Here is a 26,456-nt window from a genome sequence, read left to right as displayed (position 1 = left end):
TTATATATCTTTATGACTTATCAACTTATCAAAGGTTTAGTGAAAAGTTAGTGACCCTAGTGTGAGGTATACCTTCTTAACCACTCTATTTCAAGACTACTTGGCACAATCTTTACATTTCCCCAAAATATATTGCTTTCCTTTGTGTCTTTGCCCAGTTTTAAGTAGATACACTTTTATGTCAGATGGATTACTGAGGATGAGGTCTGAGACAGGACTTGTTTGGACTTGGTTTATCTCTATATTGAGCTCTGTGTAAGATTATTTTCAAATTTCCTTCATGCATTACAAAACACTGTTACGGGGGCATGGCCATGAGGGAGAGAATGTTTTTGATACGTGGTTACTGGAGCAGATAAGATAACTCCTGTATCACTGTCCTGGCATCCGTATAGTCTGCCAGTGGTGGAAACTCTGATGAAAGGAGAACATTTGGACAAGGCGGTTCATTAAGATATAAAAGTTGGACATTTTCCATCTGCCTGTGCTGTAGCCTTGTTTTATTTCCTATTGTCATTACTTCTACTACTGACTGCCTATTAAAGGAAGTTCTAAATTGTTATCAGAAAACATTTTTTTTTTAAATAACTTTATTAATAAATTATTAAATAAGTTGTGAGATTAATTTTAATTAAATCTAGTGACAAAATTCAAGCTTAGAAGGAAATTCATCATCCCCTCTGCACCAGTAAAATGGCGGCAAAAAATCACAAATTGTCACATGCTGCTGTTGTGCAAACTTTTTGGGGAATTTTACTCATTCCTTTACCACTTTCCAAAGTGGCTAGTGTTGAGGGCCCGGAGTAGGCGGTCCAACAGATATAATATATGTCAGGAAACACCAGTTCCCTTGCTGGTGTTGATCTCTGCTTTGGTGAATGGACCTACACATAATTGTGTCGCATCAGATGCCAGCGGACAGAGTATAAGATTGTTGTGTAAAATGCAGGTCTTGATAACTGCCCCCCTTAGCATTAATATGTTTGAATTTCTTTATACTTATTGCCTCCCCTTTCTGTTTCAAATGTTTGCAAACTACCCAGAAGACTCATCCATGAGAACATGGTCCTTGCCTTGCAGTCTTTTGATAGGGGTTAGGAAGCAGTCACCTTTCCAAAGATTAAGGGGCTCTATTAGAAACATCTGAGCAACCAACACATTGAAGTTTAGTGCTACTGAATTCACTATATTGCTTCTGCTTACACGACCACAGATGTGGTTGGCAGTTAGTCAAACATTAACTTTCTATTGTAATGTTTTCTATTGCATTGTATTGAATGGGATGCACTGTTAGGGTTTATATAGCTGTACCTCTTCATAAATAAACTAGTATTTGGATATATGTTAACAATGGCTTGCACTTCAAAATAGGCCTAAGTACATAGTTATGATCTAATTAAAGGTATACAGAGGTACAGTATAGCCCTATAAAAGTCTATGGATAATAAAGAGTACGGACCTGTTACAACTCCTGACATGTCTAATTAATTTATTGTATTTCAGATGAAATGACAATTCTGAAGCTTGCCCTATATTGTGCCATTTCTCTGTTATTCCTACTAAACTTTTATTAATAAATTGGCAACTGAGTGTTACCAGTTGGGGTTCTGAAACTCTCCAATCAGTGCTGCCAATGGCAGACTTTTCAGGGATGCGCCTAGTTGACAGGAGCATTTAGTTTTCACTTTACTCTTACGGTTATAGTATGAATAACACAAGAAAGAAATAACATAGAGTTATAAGAAAAGATGCTCTTCAATTGTTATTTTTATCAGGAATTAGTTTTTACCAAAGCAGCCTGTTAGGAGAGCTCCTCTTTAAATCTCCATAAAACTCCATGTTCTATGGAGTCATAATAAGCTGATATTCATGAGGTCCAATTATGTTTTTACCCTCCTGTTCTCCAGGAGGTCATTTGGTTGTCCATACAGGTTATAGTCATGGCTGCAAATACTAAACTGATTTATTACTGGAGTAAAACTATGACTTACAATTAAGTTGATGTTTGTGTAAACCTAGGGAATGTTTTGTGTCTTGGTGTCAAGGGTCATATGCCCCTAGCTTCAGCACTTTAATTATGTCTATGTGGTAAAATAAGTAAAAATGTAGAAAATGGGTCAATATAAATATTTATGATAAATAAGATAGCTTTATGTACAACCATTATTTTTATAGAGGAATGTTTTGAAGCAGAAAAATAAGGCAAGTCTATTATACCCTTATGGTTCTTGGTTTGGTCTTGTGACTAATATGACACTTTTGGTGCAGTTTTTTATGAAGTTTTTGGGCAAAACACAGGAGTAGATGCTAAAAATTTTTAGTATTTTCTATATATTCTTCTATACAATCCTGGATCAAAAAAATTATCAAAAACTACATGTGTGAATCAAATTGTTTTCCTGGAACACTCAGAAAACTACAGTCCAATCATGATGAAGACTATATTGACAATGCATTATAACACAACTGCATAACCTAACAAACATCTTAATACATAGAGGCCTAGCGAAAGTAAGCTATTACTCGCTGCATCAATCCTCTGCTACTGCTATTCCAAGGTCCCCTGGGCCCCCCACTAGTCTATACTTACTGGTTCCTCTCGACATGTAGGAAATGACCAATCAGCCAATCACTGGTGGGTCACAGCTACGGTCAATTATTAAATGAGTAGTTATTTCCTTCATATTAAGAGAGACCAGGAAGCACAGGCCTCAATGATTCTCTGCTGTTGCCATTCCAAGGCATACTGGGTCCCCCCATCCTCCCCAAATGTACACTTATTGGTTCATCTTGAAATGTAGAAAATGACCACTTAGCCAATCACTGGTGGGTAACAATTACGGTGAATGATTGGATAAGCAGTTATTCCCTTCATGTCAAGAGGGCCCGAGAAGCACAGACCTCAATGATCCTCTACTGTAGCCATTCCAAAGCCTATTGGGTCCCTTCCCCTGGTCTATACATACTGGTCTGTCTCGACATACAGAAAATGATCACTCGGCCAATCACTGGTGGGTCACTGCTATGGACAATGACTTGATGAGCAGTTATTTCCTTCATGTTAAGCAGGATTAGAAATTACAGGCCAGAGGGGACCAGGGAAACCTCAGAAGGACAGTGGCAAAGGTTCAGTAAGGTGAGGAAGTGTTTATTTTTTCTTAACTGATTCTGACCCCTTTTTAAAGAATTCTTTATCTGCTAGACAACCCTTTTAAGCTCGACCAATATTCGCATCATTCCATCTACTAAGATCTTCTGTATTTTCTGTCTTATGGTAGTTTTGTTTTAAAATCACTGGTCCAGTAACAACTGCTGTGATCTTGGACAAGTCACTGATTTTCTGGCGCTAAAATTAGATTGTAAGGTTTAAGGGCAGGTGTCCACTGAGCCTGAAAATATGTATGTTTTCGTGCCGCGTACCTTCTGTTTAAAGAAAGGGTATTTTTAAGTATGAAGAAATGCTTGCTATTTCCAATGATAAATCAATGCTTTTTTTTTTTTGCTTTTCTTTTTACAAAGCAGACAGAATATATTTATATAAGAGTCGGAGGAGTGTTTAAGTACAGGACTAAACAACCTACAAAAAAATGAAGATGGAAAACCATCTGGGTGATGGGAATACAGACAAAGATCTAACAGAAAACCAAGTGTTAAACTGACAATATGTACAGAATTGATTCTGAGAGAGAGGGTCAGCTTTCTCCTACATAATCTCTGTTTTTTGGCCTTCCTGGTTTTTTAGGTATTAGCCCAGAGAGCACTCCCGGAGAACCATTACAACTATTACTCTCCCATAGACATTGTCCTGATCATAATTTTTTTTGTGAGAACTAAAGGTAATTTTGTTTGCTCTACTAATGCAATGTAGGTCTCCCTTGGTCCTAGAATATCCTTTCTCATATTCCCATCTTGATCAATTGTTTGCAAATAATTAAGCTTTCAAGAGATACTGGTACAAGGCTAATGGAAACAACCAGGCAAAAGTCTTGACTCACTGTATGAGAAGGATAGACAGCTTTGATCAGACACATCAGTAGGGTGATTTATTTTGTTATGTATTACATGGAAGATGCATACTACTGCCATGTGTGCTCAGTGCAAGTTGGTTATGGCCTTATTGAATGTTGTGCCCTTCAACTCCCATTCTATTTCCTAAGTAGAACTAATTCACTTGCTGAAAATGGGCCAATACTGGGGATTTCAGAACTCCTAGTCCATTTACAATAAATAGAAATAAATAATGATGACCATATACATTAGATTAATATTGGCAAAGCCCAACAACAGGTTCATTATTGAATGTGTTCTGAGGTGTCCCCACTTTCTCTCAATGATAAGATATTGGGAAAAAGAAGTATTAGGCTGTTGGATTTCAGCATGCAAAATCACTTTGTTTTTAGGCGAGATAAGCCGCTGCCAGAGGTGTCTTGCTTAGGGTCCTCTAATACGGGCTATTGCCCTGCAATAAATGAATGCCGATCAGCACTTGTTTAAAGTCTTTTATACATTGACCTAAGGTGAAATGGGGGGTGAACAATTGTTAGTACAGGTTTTTGTCCCCATTCACTCTTCATATTGTCAGCAGTACATTCCCTGTTTACCCTGGGCAATGCGCTGGCAACAGGCTATAATTTTTGGGTGCTGCATGCAATCATCTGAAAAGTTAGAGCTGTGCTCGTTTGTTGGTTGGTTGGCAACATCAAGTAATTGCAGGAACATTTATTCTCGATAATTGCCCTTACTCCCCTTTCCTCATTCAAAACACATTAATGCTTGGTCAAGCATGGGAGTCTGGACGTATGAGAGTTTGGAAAAACAGCTGTTGACCATACATAAGTTCAGCCTACTGCCGTCTGAAGTAGATAGACACTTTTAAGTTGACCACATGGGCAGCCTGTCTAATGAATACCTTTATCTGGTCCCATTGGTCATGTCTAGATAAAATGTTCTGGTTGGATACAGCAAGTTGTGTGAGTGTTGCTGTCTTGTTGACAGTGTTGTCACTTGGCCAGTGTTTCCTGCTCCAATAGTAAGTTTTAAGATAGCTTTGTGCATGGAACTTCTCATAGACATTTAACCCTAAAAGCCAACAATTCAACCCAACTGACATTTGTTACGTTTTTTAAGTGAAAGTAACCTCTATACATAAATTGAAGGCCATCTTTCCTTCAAAACGTTCATACCATCTAAGAGTCATTAGCAGCAATTAGAAACATGATTAATTGCTAGTTTTATTACATGATGGTAATCTTGACGTATGATCCTTTTTGTCAGTTTTTTCATTTTGTTTTGTGATGACCACAGCTTTAATTGATTTCAGAATGTGAACTTGAAATTTCTTTTTGGCAGAGTAGCCTGTGGCGTGGTGGTACCTTGTCTGGTCTTGTCTGTTAGCTATGTTTGTAGATAGCATCTTAATCCTCCTCCCTTTTCTCCAGACCACCTCTACCTCCCAAAAATCAAGGAACCTGCAACCCACCGAAAATAAAAAAAAAAATATAAAAAAGAAGGATGGAAAGTATTTAAGTATTTTGAAGCATATTAAGTTTCAGTTAAAAGGTCTGTGTCATTATGGGCCGTTGGCTGAGGTGGATTAGCTGTATGAAGTCATGGCTTTCATGTGATTATGGCAATTATAGATTTTTCATGAAATTGAAAGTTTCTGCTACAGTAAGCCAATAAATATCCAGAGAAGAGATCAGATGACTCCAACACACAATAATGACGTTTGGGAAAATGATTTCACACAATAGATTTCTTTTTTTATTATTTATTCAGTGGGAAGGTGTTTATGTTGTTTTATTTTATTTTATATGGTGGCTAAAGGGGTTTGAGGCTTAATTTGCCTGGTCTTGTCTGTTGCAAAGAATGCAGAACAATTTAATATAGCATAACAGACATTAAATCCTCATTTTCAATAGCTTGAGGCAAGCTAGCAATTATTGCTTTCTTTATGACATTCTACACAGTTTGCTCCAATTACTTAAAATTAGACCACATGAGTTTTTCTTCATTGGATAAGTCTACATGCAAAGTCAAGAACTTGGATATTAAATCATGTATTTTGTTTTTATTTCCTTCTATATATTAGGTTCACACATGGAACTCATAATCTTTCAAAGATATAAGTGCTACAAAGTGTCTTCTCAAAAATTATCTGGTGTTTTAGTGTTAGGGTAAAATGGAGTGTTTTTATAGACTATATCTAGAGGAGCCTATTAAATCAGTTCGACCATCTAGCCATTGGTGCTATCGTATATATCCTGATATTAACGACCCCAACTTTTATGGCATGACTAGCAATGATCTTATAAGTTATACTCACGAACAGTTTTAGCTTTAGAGGCAGGCATGCACTCCCACTAATCAGTTGTTTTCAGCACACTTGTGCCAGAAACAACAGTAGATGGAGCCAAAAGCAGAAGACGAAGACTTCATCCACTTTGTGGTGGCCATCCTGGTATACTGCAGCTCTTCTCCCATTCACGTCAACATTACACAACTGGAATGAGACTTCTGCTTCTGGCTCCATTCTCTAAATAGTTTCCGGCAGGGGGCGCCAGGTGTATAATGCCCGCCGATCTGATATTTATGTCCTATCCGGGGAAAAGTTCAACAATATGTAAGTCCTGGAAAATAGATATATTTTAAAAATGATAAGCATACTTGACAATACATTTAAAATTCCAGCACTGACTGAAGCCAAAAACGGCATACTATTCTTTATGTTTTAGTGTAGATACATATTCTAAATGTGGGAACAAAAAGTGATGTGAACAGGGCTTACCATCTTCAATTACGCTTCCATCATTGGGGCTCATAATCTGTATCATCTAGAAGGGGGACCCACTCCTCAGTCTGCCCATTTTATTCCATATTTATACAAAAACAACATGGGGGGAATTTTCCCACGCTCTGAGTTACAGAATTCTGTCTTCAAAAAGTCACAAAATAGGGTTTTTGGGACTTTTTGAGGTCACTTGTGTAAAATTTTTGGGACGTTTCACATTTTTTACACTCCAGTTTTGAAAAGTAGATGAAAAAGTGGGCATAATTGGCTATGTTAATGAGTTTTACTCCAGATTCATGACTGTGATTTTTTATTTTTTTTAAGTCACAAAAAAGTCCTAAAGCCACACCAGGACTGGTAGAGAAAAATTGAGTAGCATGTCTAGACAAAGGTGTTTTCATAAATTTGAAGCAAAGTACACCAACCAGACTCAAGGAAAACTGACTTCAAATCTTACCCTATATTCTCAGTACCTTGTCTTGGTTAAATGATAAGTCAGCGTGAAATTTAAGCCTTTAAAACTGAGTGAAAATGGACTTGCGTTATCTATAAATTTATGGCATAACTTAAAGAATAATAGTGTATTTTAGGCGTTTGGTGAGATAGAGTATAAAAACAATATGACTAATCCTGAAGGCGGGTAAATGAGAAGGCATGTTTATATACTGATTGTGAACTTCCCATAGTAAAAATAAGTAAATCCGTCCGGAATTACCAATGCTGACATATTCTTTACACCTCTTAAAGGCCACAATGAGCAATCAATCAGAAGAATGGTGGAATGCTTTTAAAAAACAACAGGACTATACGTGGATCACAGTGTAGCAAGCAGGCATGCAAGAAATGTTAGGGCATGTCTAATCCGTCTTAGCAAATAATGCTAATAGAATTAAAAGCTAGCCTAACCGGCATATTTTAATACAGATGTGGCCTTCTCGCAGGTGCCTTCTCTCAGCAATACTGCTAAACCACACATAAATATATGCAGTATGAATGGAAATATGTTATCGTTGGCAGATCGTACTCAGAAGTGTGAGGACTGCAATGTCCTTTTGATGATTAATAAATATTGACAATGAGTTTCAGCAAAACAGCCTGCAAAAATAGAAGGTACATAGTGTCTAGGATCTGAATTAGAGGATATAGAAGCATGTATTAACTTGCTTCTGAAAAATATGACATAATTTTTACTAATTTAACAGTATAACCAATAGCGTTTCATCCATGCCCAACCCTAAAAGAAGGTTAGATAGACCCATTAGATGAATGTTGGCCAAACCTGCAACTTTTGGCAGGGCTGGCCAACTATCCAATGTATCAGGGGATGTCCCAACTTTCCTCTGACAGATGATGTAGGTGGACTGATCAGTAGTGTTGGGCGAGCATGCTCGGCTGAACACTTTTTTAATCGAGCAACCAATAAACGTGCGTGGAGGTATTGGCACTAACTGTAATGCCGTGGCCATGTTGGTTACTGGCATTACAGTGATTGACTGGCCGGAATTCGTCATCGGGTGCTATATAGCACTCGATGACACGTGGTTCGGCTCAGTCTTAGTAAGGGAGATCTGCAGCAGAAGGGACAGATAGTGTATGGACAGGGATAGTTTTTTTTCAGCCAGGGTTTACTGTTGAAAGGTGTTAGAGACCCAAAAGCCCTTTTCAGGACTCTTGTTTTATCTGACTGCCATATATATTATTAGTGCAACCTGCGCGAAATTGCATGCAATTGTTTGGCCGCTGCTGACAGTGACACAACCTCTGCTATCTGTTGTGTTACATTTGTGCTGTGAAATTCAGTGCAATTTTTTGGCCGCTGGTGACAGCAAAATTGCCTGCGCTACATCTTCAGTATAACGTTAGCGCATCCGAAATATCTGTGACATTCAGTGTAATTTTTTCACCGCTGGTGACAGTGACATTATCTGCGCTACATCTCCTGTATAACATTTGCCCATCCTAAATATCAGTGACATTCAGTCTAATTTTTTCGCCGCTGGTGACAGCGGCATTACCTGCTCTACATCTCCTGTATAGTGTTTGCGCATCCTAAATATCAGTGACATTCAGTTTTATATTTTCACCGCTGGTGACAGCGACATTACCTGCGCTACATCTCCTGTATAACGTTTGCGCATCCTAAATATCAGTGACATTCAGTCTACTTTTTTCACCGCTGGTGACAGCAACATTACCTGCGCTACATCTCCTGTATAACGTTTGCACATCCAAAATATCAGTGACATTCATTTTAATATTTTCGCCGCCGGTGACAGCGACATTACCTGCGCTACATCTCCTATATAACGTTTGCGCTTCCTAAATATCTGTGACATTCAATTTATTTGCGTATACACTTACAAAACCTGCGCTACTGTACATGTGACATACTTGCAAGCATATATACCATTTAATATGCTCAAGGCAAGCAGTAAGGGACGGAGAAGTGGCCGTGCTTCTGATGGTGCAGGCAGAGGCCGTGGTGAAACTGTGCCTGCTGCCAGAGCACAAGAAACAAACCCATCCACAATACCTAGCTTCATGTCGCAGTTTGCAGGGCGGCGCAGGACACCACTCTCGAAGTCACACCAGTGCGACCAGGTGGTTGGTTGGATTTCAGCAGATAATGCTTCCATTCTGTTAAGCACCACCCTGTCTTCCACAAAATCCAATCTCAGTAGCCAATAGTCTGGTCAACAGAATCCTCACCCTGATCCTCCTTCCTCTCACCATGGAGACTCTTGGCAAACAAGTGATCCCACACTAGGATATTCAGAGGAGCTCTTTTCATCACCATTCCTTGATTTGGACCTCTCGCCAAGCCCACTTGAAGAGGGACATGAATAGATCTTGTGCACTGATTCCCAAACTCTTGAGCATCCACAGTCAGAAAAAGATGATAGTGGGGAACGGCAATTAGTGTTTCACGAGGTGGATGATGATGAAAAGACACAGTTGCCAATAAGTCAACCGCAATTAGTGTCTCAAGAGGTTCATGATGAGGATGAGACAGAGTTGTCAATAAGTGAGGAGGATGGCCAGAGTGAAGAAGTGGAAGAGGAGGTGGTGGACGATGAAATCACTGACCCAACCTGGAAAGGTAGCAAGCCGAGCGAGGACAGCAGTACAGAGGGGAGGGATCCGCAGCACCGCAACAGGCTGGAAGAGGCAGTGGGGTGGCAAAAGGGAGAAGGTGGGCCACACCAAACACGCCCACAACTATTCCCCGAAGCACCCCCTTGCAGCAATCTCCCTTGCCAAGGGGTAGGTGTTTCTCAGTCTGGCACTTTTTTTTTGGAAAGTGCGGACGATAAAAGAATTGTCATTTGCAACCTGTGCCGTACCAAAGTGAGCAGGGGCGTGAACACTAGCAACCTCATCACCACCAGCATGATCTATCACATGGCATCATAGCACCCTAATTGGTGGGCCGAACGCATGGGTCCACAATCAGTGTCTGCGGGTCACACCACTGCCTCCTCTTCCCTTGTGTTACGTGCTGGCTATGTATTCCCATGCACCCCTTCCACCACAAAAAAGGGTATATGGTTCAATCTTCCTTTTCTCGTCCTCCTCCATCCTATAAACATGCTTTTTATGCTGCCCTCGCTCCTGATATTTTAGAGGGTCAGCTCAGCAGCAGACCCTCACCCCTAATGTTTTAGAGGGTCACCAGCAGGCCCTCGCCCATAATGGTTTAGATGGTTAGATCAGCAGCAGGCCCTCGCCCCCCCAAATGTTTTAGAGGGTCAGCTTAGCAGCAAACCATCACCCCTAATTTTTGAGATGGTCAGACCAGCAGCAGGCCATCGCACTTAATGTTTTAGATGGTCAGCTCAGCAGCAGACCCTCATCCCTAATTTTTTAGATGGTCAGATCAGCAGCAGACCCTCACCCCTAATTTTTTAGATGGTCAGATCCGCAGCAGGCCCTCGCCCCTAATGTTTTAGAAGGTCAGATCAGCGGCAGAACCTCACCCCTAATTTTTTAGATGGTTAGCTCAGCAGGGGGTGCCTGGTTTAATTCTCGGGTTCTCCCATTGACTTCCATTGTGCTCGGGTGCTCTGTAGTATTCTACTCAAGCGCCCAAGCACTTTGGTGCTCGATCAACACTACTGATCAGGCATGTTGAATTTTACATGTCCAATCATTTTGAAGTGTTTGGAAGTGGCTTATCTATCACACAATTTAGAAAACATGCACAGCCAGAGTCAAAGGTGCCACCAGATTACAAGAGGATCCTCCGGTGGGCCCCGGCTCTAATATTGTAGTGGGTCGAGGTCAAATTTTTTTTTTTTTTTTTACTGTCTTTGAAGCAAATCATTTGCCGTTAGGTTCTATTTCTTTGATTTAAAATCTGTTAGACATAATTGATGATATAGGAGTTGGGCACGGAGTATAATTTTCTTTGATGGGCCCAAGGAACCCCAGTAAGACACTGTGCACAGCCCTTCGAGCCAAATATTGATGTGTATTGGGGATACTGGGAGGAAAAGCTATTCAAGTTGTATAGCCATCTTAAATTACAGTTTCATGCATGTTTTTCTGTATTCTTTAGATATTTATTATGCAAATTATCAATCTGTTTTATGTCTCGAATATTCTCAACCATTTAGAATTATCTTTTTATTTTCTAAATGGCACTGGAGACATGAAATGGGCTGAGCCCTTAGAATATTTTAGAAGAACTCTGTATGTTTGTAAGGATATGGTATATCTGAACCAAAAGAATTACATAAATCTGTTAAAAAAAGCATTACTAGTTGTTTACTATTCAAGTATGGTCAATGTCTAACAATAACCAGTAAATACTAGGTTGTGCTTCTTGAACCTCAGATAGTTGATTTTCTACCACTTACATGTGAGTTGAGAAACTCAAACCTCAGCATGTCATGAAAAATACACAGCGGTTTTTCCATTGGATGCAGCACATTGGTTGAGCCAACTCGGCCATCACCATGGTCAATCGTGATTTACTTACATTTCAGTAAATTTCACAATTTCATCCATGACGCAATGTGGCCCCAGTCAGATAACTGTAGTGCGAATATTCTATAGTGATTTCTCTATCCACATCCAAGGATATCTATCAACCGTAATCTGAAAACATCAGGTCCAATGCACAAATCCATTTTTCTGCCTAGAAACACTGGTTAATTTATATAAATTCTCTGTGTGACCCACGACTGAAAGAATTCTGATCTCTAAGTGTATGGAATATGCTCCTTAAACTAGTTAATTAACATCTTTTAATAAGTCATTGAGAATGATGTAATTTTCTTTAGTTAAGTACATTTGGGTTCTCATAGGAAATCTTATACCTCTATTAACCATAACATTAATTAAAAAAAAAATCCTTTGAATAAGAGCATTTGGCCTCTCAGTCTCATGATTAGACTAAGACAGTTATGTTAATGTCAGGCAAAATATGTGTTGAGTGACCTTAAGTTGGCACGTGTTCAAGATCCCAGCATTTCGTTGATGAGCCACGTAATGTGGAGGACTCAGATCACAGTGCCAAACGAGGTCCTTTTTTTCTTAATATTCTCGTCCATTATTTCTAAATGTTTTAAACTGAATTTCAAAGTGGTGCCGGCACTTCTTATCTGATTGTTTGCTGGTAGGATACCCGCTTAAGTTTCGCTCCTACTGTGTACCAACCCAAGATAAAATGAATATGAGTGAATAGCCAGGGTTCTTAATAGCTATTTCTTTACTCCGCTAATTCTTATAATTGGTATGTCTGCCTAATAATTAGATTATGTAAAAGATTGACACACCTCACCATTTTGCGCTTTTTTTTAAATTATTGACCGCACGCTGGCATCTGTATTTGTAACAAAATGAAATCTGATCACAATAAAGAGTGACACTCTCTCTTTTTTACTTGCAGCACCCCTACCCCTCAGAAGAACAGAAAAAACAGTTGGCACAAGACACAGGTCTCACCATACTTCAAGTGAACAATTGGTAAGTAATTTGACTTAGTGTTTATACACAATGAGCGCTCCAGCCTCTGGCAACCTGCAGCTAATCATTTGTGTTACTATGGCACACCCTGTAATCGCTTATTTTCTCTTGTAGTTTACTGATGCAAAAGTAATATGGCCTAAAGAATGTTTCCAGTTATATGAACGTTATTCTATAGGAATATGACCGTATTCTTATAATTCTAGGAATTCAGATATTGCATTTACATTAGATTAATACTGGGCTATGGCTGCAAGGCTGGTTGTGAGGATTCTATAGACATTTTGTAGAAAAGAGAAGAACCCGGATCTTTATATATAAGACCCATGACATTTTGCTACACAAACCTTAAAGGGCAATTTATTTATTTATTTTTTAAGTTATGGGGGTAATTTATCATCAGGATAACATTTGAAGTCAGTTTTGCAGGAGTCTCTATTGGCATACTTTGCCTCAAATATCTCCCAAAATTTGGCATATTTTAAGCCTTACACGTTTGTCTAGAATTGGTACTCCAGTTTTTTTATTTTTTATATCACCCCCTACTGAGGCTGAGTTTGCGACTTTTATTATGACTTTTAAAACAGTCGCAGTGATAAATCTGGAGTGAAATTTATTAATATATCAAATCACACTCATTTTCACACTTTTCAAAAATGCAGTGAGTGGTGTAAAAATCCAAAAAGTTGCGAAATATGTGCACAAGTAACTCCAAAAATTCACAAAGCCCTATTTTGTGACTTTTGAAAACTAGAGTGCAGGGCATTATAAATTCCTGCCTTTGTGTCAGAAAAGGCTTACCCATAGGGCCAGATTTATCATTCCTCTGACAGCTCACTCCACTTTAACATATGGCTAAAGTCAGTTTTAGCCAAGTCAGATTTATGATCGGCCCTTTAAGACTGTAATAAATGTGGTTTGACGGTAGCAGTTTATCCGTCAGTAAGCAGCTTTACAAAAGTCGCACATCTTTACGAAAAAGTCGCACGTTTTTATGAAAAAGTCGCATGTTCTATTAAAAAGTCTCATAAGATAAGCATGGTCCTCACTGGAGTGAAATTGGGACTTTTTTGCGACTTTTTTGCGACTTTTTTAAATAGTCCCAATAGTAAATCTGTCTAGAGATTCATTTACATAAGAAGACACGCCCACTTTCAGAAAACTGGCGAGCATAGTGCGGAGCAGAAAAAAGTCGCAAATTTGTGCGCAGTTTTAGCGTTTGGGACTTTTTTGGGACTTTTTCACTCCATTATTCTGACCTGAGCTAATGATAAATCTGGCCCAAAGACTCTGCTGCTATGGTCCTTTATGAGTGACAATAAGTGGAGCAAGTCCACGTCTGGGGTCCATCCATGGGGATGAAATGTAAATTACAAACCAATATAAAATCTTGTGCTCCTTTTGACCCCTTCAGGATCCAGGGTACACCCTAGTTAACCTAATGGGATTGTCCAGTTCAGAAAACAAATGATCACATACCCATGTATGGGGTTCTGACTAATTGTTCAGGATCAAGTGGAGATAGTGGAAAGCATATATAAAGAGCATCTCTCACAATGGAGGAACAATCAGATCATTCAACCAATTAAGGGTCCATTCAGACTTCTGTAGTGTATTGCTGATCCGCAATACACCTGGCCAGCACCCCAATAGAACTGCCTATTCTTGTCCGCAATTGCGGACAAGAATAGGACATGTTCTATTTTTTCCAGAGCCGCGGACCGGAAGATCGGGGGCGTGCTCTGGAAATGCGGATGTGTGCTGTCCGCATCCATTCCTGCCCCATAGAGAATGAATGGGTCCGCACCCATTCCGCAATTTGCGGAACAGATGCGGACCCATTCTACGGACGTGTGAATGGACCCTAATTAGAACTTGCACTGTGTAATACTTAATTTCTCCAGTGGAGGTGCTGCAGGGAAATTGAACACTCATTGCCTTGTTTCCCCAAAGATTAAAGCTAAACATTGGGGGTCCCAGAAGTTTGACAATTTCATGGCCTGCTTATTCTTAACTCTTTTAACAAGTATGGTCCCTCTTTCAACAAGTAGTGGAACTGTACTTTCAGTAAACTTTTGATATGTCATAAGGACATATCAAAAACTTAGATCAAAAGGATCTGAGCGCTGAGACCCCCACCAATCTCTAGAAACAAGAAGAGAAAAGCTCTCGCTTAGCATGTACTCTCTCCTCGCTGGAGCACAGAAAGCGAGACTGACTCAATAGTAAGTCTATAGGCCTGATTCACTCCTGTTTTGTGCAGCAAGGAAAGGGAGCACCCTAAGCATGCACTTCTCTCTCCTTGTTCTAGAGATCAGTGGGGGTTTCAGTGATCAGACCCCCACTGATCTAAACTTTTAATATATCCCAATCACATATCAAAGGTCTACTGAAAGCATAGTTCCACTTTAAGAGTAAGGGGGACAAGGTATGACACATGAATTTTGTCTTCATAAAAAATCTAATTACATTATTTGGCTTGGCACTGGAAAGTGCCATCACATCCTTCCATCCAAGGACAGAAGAGCTATGTACTTATCACTGTCCCCTTCTGATATGAAATAATAGTGGTGGTACCATCTGGTTGGTTGCCCCCTTTTTGATACATTGTAGGAAATAATAGTGGTGGTACCATCTGGTTGGTTACCCCTCTTTTGTCCCTATGTAGGCTCAATCCTCCACTAATGCCATTCCTCAGTATATAATATTTAATGAGGATTGAAACCAGAGCTTCATTCGGTTGGATGTTTTTACACCACAAATACTAGTATTTTCCAAATGCTAGCTTATTAAGCCATTATAATATACATGCATTAACCAGAACCTGTATAAGTAGTAATGGGATAACTAGAACCTCTAGGGTACACACTTCATTGTTTGCCTATCTTATGGCGATTTAGAGAGTCACATAGATTCTAGCAGGACAGCTAATACGCCATGATGTTTGCCTAAGATCAATTCTTGTCTGTACTACAAGAACACCATATGCTATCACGTGCAGCAGATTCATTTGATATTTTCATCTCTGTAGCATGATATACATAAGTGTATATAGAAACTGTCGCTATGAGATGTTCACACCACATTACATGAGATGTCACTTCGGTCAATATAATTCTGTGTAATCTCCCATGTAACACCTTCACGATAACTTGCAGCTTTATATGTTATATTTGCGATTATAGGATTAATATCCAAAGTGCATTATCTGTGAGCGACAGGCAAACTTGCAGCCGTAGACTGCAAAGGTTATCAATGCCTGTGACCTGAATTGCCTTGGGAGATTAGTTTTCTGCTGCCCTGTTAAAAGGAGGGCTGGGAATACAGGATGGTTTGTGAATGCAAATATGTTTGAACCGGCACTTTGTTATTTTTCAGTAATGTCGTTGTTGATTTCACAGTTTAAGGAAGATCTTGAATCAGCCCAATAAAAAGAACATAAATTAATAATTTAATATTCTAGAAGATCATTTCAGTATTTTATGCAAGAATTTTCCTTCTCACGTGCAATGTATCCTTGGCCGTTAATTATTTTATGGCTTGCACTGCAGATTTCCTCATTCATAATTATTTATTCTCTAATTATAAGAAGTTTGAGGGTGTACCTGTAATATTCGGAGGCTGTGCGAATGGTTGGGGCAAAATAGTGCCCCTGATTCAAGTGTCAATATTACGGATGTGTGAATGAGGATGCTGTAGGTAAACCAGGGAGAAGGAGAGAGGGAAAGGCTCTGTGGACATTTACGTCATCGGGCACCGTCATTTTCCGATAGGGGTATTCTCTCTAGTCTACACCTCTGAATATAACATAATATATTCTATCATTCACATATTTCAGCCTGATTCATAGAGATAGAACCATCAGATTATTAAGCTGCCAGATTTTAGTGGCATTAGAAGGGGATTAAACATCTCTATGTGCCTGTCATCCTTTATTACTCTTTGTGGATTTCTTTAGACTCGTGCAAAACCCTCCCAAAGTATAATTTTCATGAACTTTGTAATTTGCTGTATTCAACAACACAAACGTATAAACACATTGATGGGAAGAAAGAAATCTTGTCTCCTGCCTATGAGTTCATATGGATATTATTGAGGGGTTCCCCTGCTCATGAGCCTCTTTAAATGCACCAGAGTAAAGTACTGGTAAGAATTAATGGCTCTTGATCTGAAGGACTCAGTCCCAGATAACTGTACATTTGAATTTATTTATATAGAGCCAACATATTCCATATTGTTGTATAACAATTGTCTTCACTCCCTGTCTCCATTGAGACTCACAGCAAAAATTCCAAAGTAATCAGGAAGGAAACCCACACAGACATAGGGAGCACATAGAAACACCATGCAGATGTCATCCTTTGTCAGATTTAAACCCAAGAACCCAATGCTGCAAGGCAACCATGGTAAGCACTGAGCCATCATGATGCTTGCAATACTCCAGTTCTCTTGTAACGGCAACTGGAGGGTAAATGTATAATTGTCCATTTGCAGAAGGAAAGGCCACATGTAATACTTGCCCAATAGTGGCCACTGAAGAAGAAAATTATAGCTGCCCCTCCCCCTCGCAAAATCTATTGTTTTGAGTGGGGTTCAGAATCAGGACTGGTGGTAAACAGCTGATAGTTGCTTTGGCTGTCTTCGCATTAAGGGATTGTCATTGATTTTAAAAAAAAAAAGCCCTTTACAGTGCAGTCTTCAGATCTTTTCACTTTTTTCACATTTTGTTGCTTGTGCGAAAATAAAAAATAAAAAATTATTCTGCACTTAATTTCCCATAGTGACAAAATGAAAACAGAATGTTAGAAATCTCTGCTAATAAACTGAAAAGGAAAAACTAAAATATTATATTGAAATACAGTAAGTATTCAGACCCTTTACTCAGTACTGTGTCACTGACTAGCAATACTCCAGAGGGGCGTGACTAAGCAACTACCCGGATTTCACTAGATCCTCAGATGGTGAGGATAGGCTTGACCCTCGGTAGTTGCAAGGGGCTACTCTGGAGCGTAAACCAGACAGTGACAGCTGCTCCAGGCAAACCAGGAGGTACCTGCGAAGGTACTGACAGTACAGACGTAGTTAGCCAAGCAGTGTCGTTACTAGTGATTAACGAAGATCGGCTGAGACGGTTCGCGAACACGATCACGCGAACACGATCAAATGTTTGCGAACCGCAAGTTCGGGGCAGGCCCCATTCACTTTAATGGCAGGCGAACCTGAAAAACTTTCAGCTAATATTTGCACCAAATACTTAGTAGAAGTACACAAATAGTCCCACAACATGGACAGCGACATACTAGAGGGGGATCAATGACAAAAATTCCAGCAAAAATTATGTATCTTAATCAGGGGACATTTTTATGCGCCTTAAAGGTAAATTCTCTGAAATGTGCCCTGTTGGAGCCTAGAAGTTTTTTTATTTAAGGCCACAGGAGTACGGGCCTTTAAAATTAGGCATTCACCTGACATAAAAGAAATTGTGATTATGTGGCTTGAGGTACATTATGCGGTCACTGAATAACAATTTTACTGTAGCCCACTTTTTTTTTCACTTTTTTGGGGGGGGCAACTGGTATATCACACCAGTAGAAATTATTTTTGTCGTTTGTCACTATCTGTAGCTGAGGTAACACAGCTAAACCACAAACAAATGCTGCACTACCCAACTGCACTATATAGAAAGTATATTATTGGTATATAACACCCCGCTTCAATCAGTTTTTTTGGGGGGCAACTGGTATATCACACCAGTAGAAATTATTTTTCCAATAGTGTTTGGCACTCTGTGTAGCTGAGGTATTGCAGCAGAACCGCACACAACCGCTGCACAATACAAATGCACTATAATATACTTTCTATGTTAGAAAGTATATTATAAGTATATTACACCCCTCAGTAAGTCACACCTATCGATAGCACACCTATACCAGTCCTTAAAAGGACTTTTGTGGCCCTGCTCCACACAGCAACCTGTCTCTACACTGGCAAAAGACTGGATGTAAAATGGCAGCCAGATCAGGTTTAGGGGGTATGTCCATGTGCTGAAACGTCTCAATTGGATGTCCTATACCACCTGATGAATGTGTCATGGGTCAAAGTTCTTCACAATGTAAAAGAATATGGCGCCGGCGGACATCGCCATATGTTCACCCGTTCTGCAAACCGCGAACGAGCAAAGTTCGCTGCGAAACGACCGCCGGGCGAACCGCTAGGCCATCTTTAGTCGTTAACCGGAGCAACAAGACAGGAACCAGAGGATGAGGCAGAGACATAGTCAGTACAAGGAAAGGGCCAGGGCAGGCGGCACAGGAGCAAGGTCAGACAATCTGGGTCGGCAACGGGAGAGACAAAGCAAGCAGGCAGGGATCAGTTGAAAAGCAGAGGTCAGGGACACAAGTGGTTATCAAGCTCTTTAGCAACAGACTAGGACCTTGACTCTGAGGCATTCAGGAAGAGGGTTGAGCCACTTTAATACCTTCAGGAGAGCGAGGGTTGGTCAGCGAAGTCACCTGACCTAACCCACACAGCCCAGGGAGTGATGTGCTCCGCCCTTAGGGCAGTGAAACCAGACAACAGCAACAAGCATGCTGTGGCCAGGGCTGAATGGAACCCATGGAGCGGGTCCAGGACTGCAGCGGTGGACAGAAGATTCATCGCTGAGCATGGCGCCCAGGTCCGTGGCTGTTCGTGGGGGGACAGCGGTGCACTGCAGCCGCTGTTATAGTTTGATAGGTTTCAAGTTGGGGCTCTGGCTAGGCCACTCAAGGACATTCACAAATATGTCTCTTAGACACTCCTGTGTTGCTTGTCTCAGCCAGAGAGACCATTGGGTTCTTGCTCACCTCTCTTACCCTGATTACTTATTTTGGTGGAGTGGCCAGCTCTAGGAATAGTCCTGGTTGTTTCAAACATCTTTTATTTTCATATAATGGAGGTCACTGTGCTCTTGGGAACTTTCAGTACAGCAGGAATGTTTTTGTACACTTCTCCAGATCTGTGTCTCCACACAATCCTGTCTCAAAGCTCTATAGGCAGTTTTTATCCTCCTCATGGTTTGGTTTTTGCTCTGATATGCATTGTCAGCTTAGAAACAGCTTTAAATACTCAGGGGTGTGTCTTTGTAAATCATGTCCAATCAACTAAATTTACTATAGGTGAACTACAATCAGGTGTACAAGCATATCAAAGATCCCTCAAGAGAAATGGGAGGCCCCCAGAGCTAAAATCAAATGCCATATCAAAAACTGTGAATACTTATGTCCATGCAAAATTGTAGTTTTTCCTTTTTAATAAATTAGCAAACATTTTTAAAATTCTGTTTTTACTTTCTCATTGAGTGCAGATTGATGGGGGAAAACTAGATTTTTTTTTAAATTCTAGCACAGGGCAGCAACATAACCAAATGTGAAATAAGTTAAAGGGTCTGAAGACTTTTTGAATGCATTGTAAACCTTTAGTTCTATATACTAGATATGAGAAAGTCAGCTTTTATACCTTCCTGGAAGACTTGCCTGGCTGATTTTGTAAACAAGTCTTCAGAATGTACTCAATGAACAAAGCTTATAATAGATCTCACAATATAAAACATACACAATGTTATTTGCTCCAGGGAACAGCAAACAAATGATTTTTGATTTATTGAGCCTTTGTTCCTCCCTGCAAGCAAGAACTTTTCAAAATTTTTGCTTTTCAGTAAAAAGACTTAGCCCAACTTGTTAACACGCATGTACATTTTTGTATTATTAATGACAAGCTACTGTAAATCACTGCTGCAGAGATTAAATAAAATGCTGAAGGGCAGCCTGGGTGCAGATCAGTCATAAATTATTGGCAGCAACACAGCATGTGGGAATACATGAAATGTGGATAAAAACATAAACTCACGTCTAGTGAGATGGCATTTAACAATGACTTTGGACTATGGAGTTCTCCATATGATGATTATGGCAAGGGTTCATTCATGTTGTCAGCCTTTGGATAGATCCAGCAGCTCATCACCTGTCATAGTTACTCTGATATGTAATGATAATAGGGCTCCTCAAGTTTTGCAATTAATTTTTGACATCTTTTTAGTCTTAGCTACAATTTTGATTGACAATAGAAAACATCTTTATGTATACTTAATCAAAAGAAATAAAAAGAAAGAATAATCATTTTTTTCTCACAAAGTACGTTTATTGCCAATCCATCTACATGATGATCTGTGGGGACCCCAACAATCTCTAGAATGAGGTGTTGAGTTTGCTTTTCTTTTTTAGAGCATAGAATCTCTGAGATCCCTTAGGAGCAATGGGGATATTTAAGCTCAATATCATACAGAAGGCCAAGCAGTGATTGTCTGTATCCCAGGGTAATGTTTGGTTGGCCACATCTGTCACCAATACCTGGAAATATAGTCCTTACAAATCCATACTGCAGAGCTGAAGCTCTGTGTGTCACTACATGGTTTGAATGGAGTTGGGATGCCTCCATATGGAGTTAGCAGTATATAGAGGTACAATGTGGCCTTAAGAATGTCTATGAGGGTAGAGCTCTCTAGAAACTGGAGGTTGTATTGAGCCATAATAAGGTCTGATCCTTCTTTCACCCAGCATTTGCCATTGGAGGAAAGTTTGGGAAACCCCATACATGAGATGGTTGATCGACAGGTTCAGTTATAATGTATTTGGCCACCTCAAAGCACTCCTCTAATTCCAGATAACAATTTCAAGTTTATTGGTTAATGCCTAGTACACTTCCATCATTCGCTCCATTTTACCAATTGAGCTTTGGATTTGCCAATTCCCGCTCCCCTGTTTTAGTATCGAAGATGGTCACACCCCTTCTTAGTCTAATGCCTCATTCACACATCAATGTTTTGGTCAGTGATTTCCATCAGTGATTGTTAGCCAAAACCAGGTGCGGCTCTAAACACAGAACAGGTGCAGATCTTTCCCTCATACCTTATGTCTGTATAGGCTCCAGTCCTGGTTTTGGCTCACAATCACTGATGGATATCACTGACCAAAACACTGATGTGTGAATGAGGCTTAAAGGGGTATTCCCATCTCAGACAATGGGGGCATATCGCTAGGATATGCCCCCATTGTCTGATAGATGCGGGTCCTACCGCTGGGACCTGCACCTACAATGAGAATGGAGCGGGGAGAGCTGTGGCTGGAGGATCCCGGATTTCCCGGGGTCCATCCACCACCAAGCACTGCTCCCATAGAAATTAATGGAAGTGCGCGGCGCACCGCGCACACGCAGCCTTTGCTCCCATTCATTTCTATGGGGCAGACGGAAACAGCCGAGCCAGTGCTCGGCTATTTTCGGTGGCCGCATAGAAATGAATGGAGGGTGGCTGCGCATGTGCAGTGCGCCCTCCGTTCATTTCCCCACTCCATTCTCATTGTAGGCGCTGGTTCCAGCGATGGGACCCTATCCTAGCGATATGCCCCCATTGTATGAGATGGAACAACCCCTTTAACTGATGCACTCTGTCCATTGGTAGTCCAGGACACTTCCTGCTTGTCCAGCACCACTTTCGAATTGGCTAGAGCTGCCCATATGAGCAGCACTGGCCAATCTGAGAACTGCAGGAAGTGTCTTGATAAGTAGTACGGCCATTTTGGCTGGCAGTATAAGAGCAGATCCACAGCTTAATTGGTGAAATGGAGTGCACAATGTAAGTATACCCCTTATAATTTAAGATTCTTATTTGGAACCTAAGGGTCGCTTGAAAAGGACACTAAAATTTACACAACTAGGGTAACATCTGATGATAGAGAAGAGCCTATGATATAACAGTAAACCATAATATAATTAACTTTCCTGCCATTTAGGGGGAGGCCCTTCATATTTAAAATATATTTAAATTATTTATGTCCCACTTAAATTCCTCTATGAAACAGCATGTAATTTACATGCAAGAAAAGCGCCCGGCTCAGCCGTGAACTTCCTATGGGAATCTGTTGCCCTCACTGTAAAGTTTAGGCAGATTGTTCCCTTGACTAACTGGAATGAACTTTTTTTTTTATGTCTTTCGATAGTCTGCAAATTATTCTTAACCAACCATTATTCATGATGAACTGTGTAACTGTTTTAATTATAGTATTGCGCAGAGTGCTCTTTTTTAGGTACCCAAATTACATCAATCAGCGCTGATCACCATATAAACTGCTATACAGTTACACATAGGAAAAAAAGTATTAATTGTAATCAGTCAAAAATGTTTAGCTTGCATATTGCCCCAGACAGACTTGGAAAGTTGCCAATCAGGAGATGTATTATTAGGGAAGCTGAACAAATAACTTACAGGCGTAGGAGCTGCTCCTTCTAGTCTCAAGATATTGTCAAGAAGAATTCCCTTTTCCTTCCTTATCTCGCTCTATTTCTATATGCATTTCAAGTTGACATATAATACATTGACACTATGTTGGAAATATCTAATATATTTACAGGCTAGTTTTTCTACTATTGTTGGTCATGGACCTTAATGTAATATTACATCCATGGCTCAAAATCACCTATGTTCTACTGCTGAGTTCTAAGCACGTGGCTTTGTGTTTAACTCTAGCTGTAGATGGCACACTTACCATTAAAGGGGTTGTCCGGTAATTAGAAAAACATGTCTGCCTAATTCCAAACAGCGCCACACTTATCTATAAGTTGTGTCTGGGTTTGCAGGTCATCTCCTCTTGTAGTAAATGGGAATGAACTGCAATACCACACATAACCTGTGCTGCACAGGTGGGGCAGTGTTTTTGAAAGAGAGCAGCCATGTTTTCCAATCCTAGACAACCCTTTTAACATCGGGATGAACCTTATTAAATGATCCTGCTGATGAAAAATATGCCATTCTTTCCCACGCTCCGTTGCTGTGTTTAGGAGAAATAAGTGATTTTAAAAAGTATGCAAATTAGGGCTTAAGTGGATTGAGAGCAGGTCCTAAATGCTCAGTGCATCTTGGTTCTCCTGATCTTCTTCCCTGGACGTATCCTTCCTCCACCTAATTCACAGGACTAGGTATCCAGATGAAGGGGTGTGTCCAGGTAAGCAGAGTGGAAGTACTAAGGTACAATGAGAGCTAGGGACCACCCTCAGTGGACCAAAGCCCTAATTCACAAATTTATTTAAAAATTTTTTTTTCCCTAAATGCAGCAATAGATCGGGAAGAATTATATGTTTTCAATTACTTGGGGAAGCCCTACTAGTTTTTTTTTGTTACTTTAATAGGGTTGAGCCTGCTGACAAATGCCCTTTAAAGGGGTTATCTTTGCTAGAAGACCTCCTGAAAATAAAGTGATGGCACTTTGTCCAACCGCAGGGACTCTCAGTTATGGACTGTAATCTGAATGTTCAGTTCCTCTGCATCTCCACCACAGAGTTAACTGAGCATTACATATCTATTAAAATCCACAGGCACTGATGTTCTGGGTTCTGGAGAGAGGGAAAGAGATACTCCCCTTGTCAACAAACTGGTTATTAAATGAAGCTCCTGATCCAGAGCACTGGTGAAAATGGAGGCGTGCTCCATTTGTACATTAACTTTTTCTGCAGTGCTCTAGTAGTATTTAATTATACACGGGAAGAACCCTGCAATTGCCATCTTTGTGGTGCCCAACTGCTCACCTTCATTTATTAAATGAATGTCCTGATTTAAAACTTTATTTAAAAAAAGTTTTATTAAAAATATTCTCAGCTGTAAGGCTAAAGCAAGTGTTATAGCTTGCAGCTAGGACATTATTGTTTTCATTATCAGTCAGAATTCTCTGTTTGGATACTTTTTTCTGTACCAGGCGATTTCCTCACCGCTCCTCCACTGCCCACACACACATTTCCCTCCTGAACATATTTTTAGTTCACACAAAGTTTTAATACCCTCTGGGTCCTATAATTAATCGTGCAGGCGAAAAGTTTGACTTGCATGCCAGGAATACAGTAATATGGCCTTTTCATTACACGCTGACCTAATGCTATCAAGAAAACATCAGTTTAGATGTCTAAGACTTTCCAAATGATGTAGGTGTGATCCCTTGTGAAGATGTATCATCTTCCTTATCTATCACATCAGTTATGATGCATGACTAATTGTGTTTCCTCAATTTTAGGAAAGTATAGCATCCTGATATTATGAGCATGGTCTACTTTTGAGATATTTTTGGGGTTAATCCAACGTTCCTGGATGTGAAAGTTTAGGTTATTTCAGTAGCTTTTTTTGACTTGAACCATAAGTTCTACCTAAAATATATTTAAATCGTATAGCTATCAATATTCCTATACCAATTCATGATTGAGGATGCTCTCAATTCAACCCTAGGAACCTCACCTTGACATAGATTTCAGTAGGAGCATTTTTTCGGAAGCACATGTGGCAATTCCAATGGGAAACACATTGTAGCTCATTTTGATTGGATTTGGTATCTTAGGGAGACCTCAATGAGTCGCTGTATTATTTTGCAGTCATTAAAAAAGATGTCTAGACTCAAAGACCATTTATAGATGGAATTACACTTTAATGAACAGGTTAATTCCCATTAATTTTGTTATGTCTGTGATGTAACATATTCCTAGTATGGTAAATATCCATTCTACCTGAGCCAAAAAATGGTGGCCTCCATTGTATATCAATATAATAATAGCAAAGACAGGTGCACTCTGCGGTCTTACTAAACCCTCAAACTGATGTTAAAATTGAGAGATTAGCCAACATATCCCACTGTGGAGGACATGTCCATTGTAGATCCCTTTTAATTTAGTTTCAGAACCATCGCTTTGGCTGTCTCTCTTTATTTCATTGCACCATGTCAATCCAATACATGTGACATCTCTATATAATTCTAACTAGCAATGTGACTTGAGAAAAAAAAATGCATTTTCAAAACCTTTTTAAGCAAAAATCTTGGAACCTCTCAGAACTCCACAAGTCATGTTCTGGTCTGTTCTTGTTAAATCTCCCTAAGTGTGTTTACAGAAAGTTTGACTTTCTGGTATTTCATTGCTTGCACAGACCTGATCCACACCTATTTTGTGTCAACAGTGGCCAAGAATGGTGCAGAGCAATTAAGCACAGCAAAAAACGTAGCACCAGCAAACTGAGAAGGGTGCCCTCAGAGACCTCTTCTCCCTTACATCATACTGCAGCCCCGAGCCATGCCTCCATAAAACAAACTGCATTTTTAGACGTTAAAAAGCCAGTCTGAAAAATTGAAAATGGGGCAAATGTTGCCTCCTTGTTGGATAAAACAATTTTCTCTTCTTAAAAAATGAAGGAGAGCCAGAGGCATGAGGGAAGGAAGTGCATTTGAAGGCACATATTGGGTAGAGCGCACTGTGTGTGTGTAAATGATGCATGGCTTTCTGTATCAGCATTAAAGGCTTTAGAGATTCTTTTCACTGAAAAGGAGGCGGCGGCACACTTAAAATAAAATCTGGGTCATTTAACAGTTCCACTAATATTTTATAAGGCTTGTGTATTTCATGATGCCAACCTGATAGACCGTCGGCTTGATTGTGCCTTTTAATACTAATCTACTTACTGAATAACTACTGTGATGCATAGAAAACATATACAAACGCAGGGCATATCGCTCGGAGCAGATTAGTCTCTTCCTATGTATAGTTAATATGATGAGGAAATGGATCCTATGTTTCTCAAGCCTTTCCTATGCAAAGCAATCGACATAGTAAATTGTAGCTTCCACTAACCTGG

General features: G+C 39.9%; 1 protein-coding gene and 1 long non-coding RNA gene across 3 annotated transcripts in view; one reads left to right on the top strand and one right to left on the bottom strand.

Annotated features, from left to right (window-relative positions):
* The window catches only part of LOC120999215, a 117,007-nt gene that overhangs the window by 16,653 nt on the left and 73,898 nt on the right, over positions 1-26,456 (bottom strand). The window lies entirely within an intron of this gene.
* The window catches only part of MEIS1 (Meis homeobox 1), a 141,955-nt gene that overhangs the window by 101,209 nt on the left and 14,290 nt on the right, over positions 1-26,456 (top strand). For both annotated transcript variants that reach the window (XM_040430088.1, XM_040430089.1), the window contains exon 9: positions 12,684-12,760. In XM_040430088.1, coding sequence (XP_040286022.1) covers positions 12,684-12,760 — 77 coding nt within the window. The remainder of the gene's footprint in view (positions 1-12,683; positions 12,761-26,456) is intronic.

This window comes from Bufo bufo, chromosome 4 (assembly GCF_905171765.1).
Source record: "Bufo bufo chromosome 4, aBufBuf1.1, whole genome shotgun sequence".
Taxonomy (NCBI): Eukaryota; Metazoa; Chordata; class Amphibia; order Anura; family Bufonidae; genus Bufo; species Bufo bufo.
The sequence above is the reverse complement of the archived record's forward strand: the minus strand, read 5'-3'. Positions and strand labels throughout refer to the sequence as shown.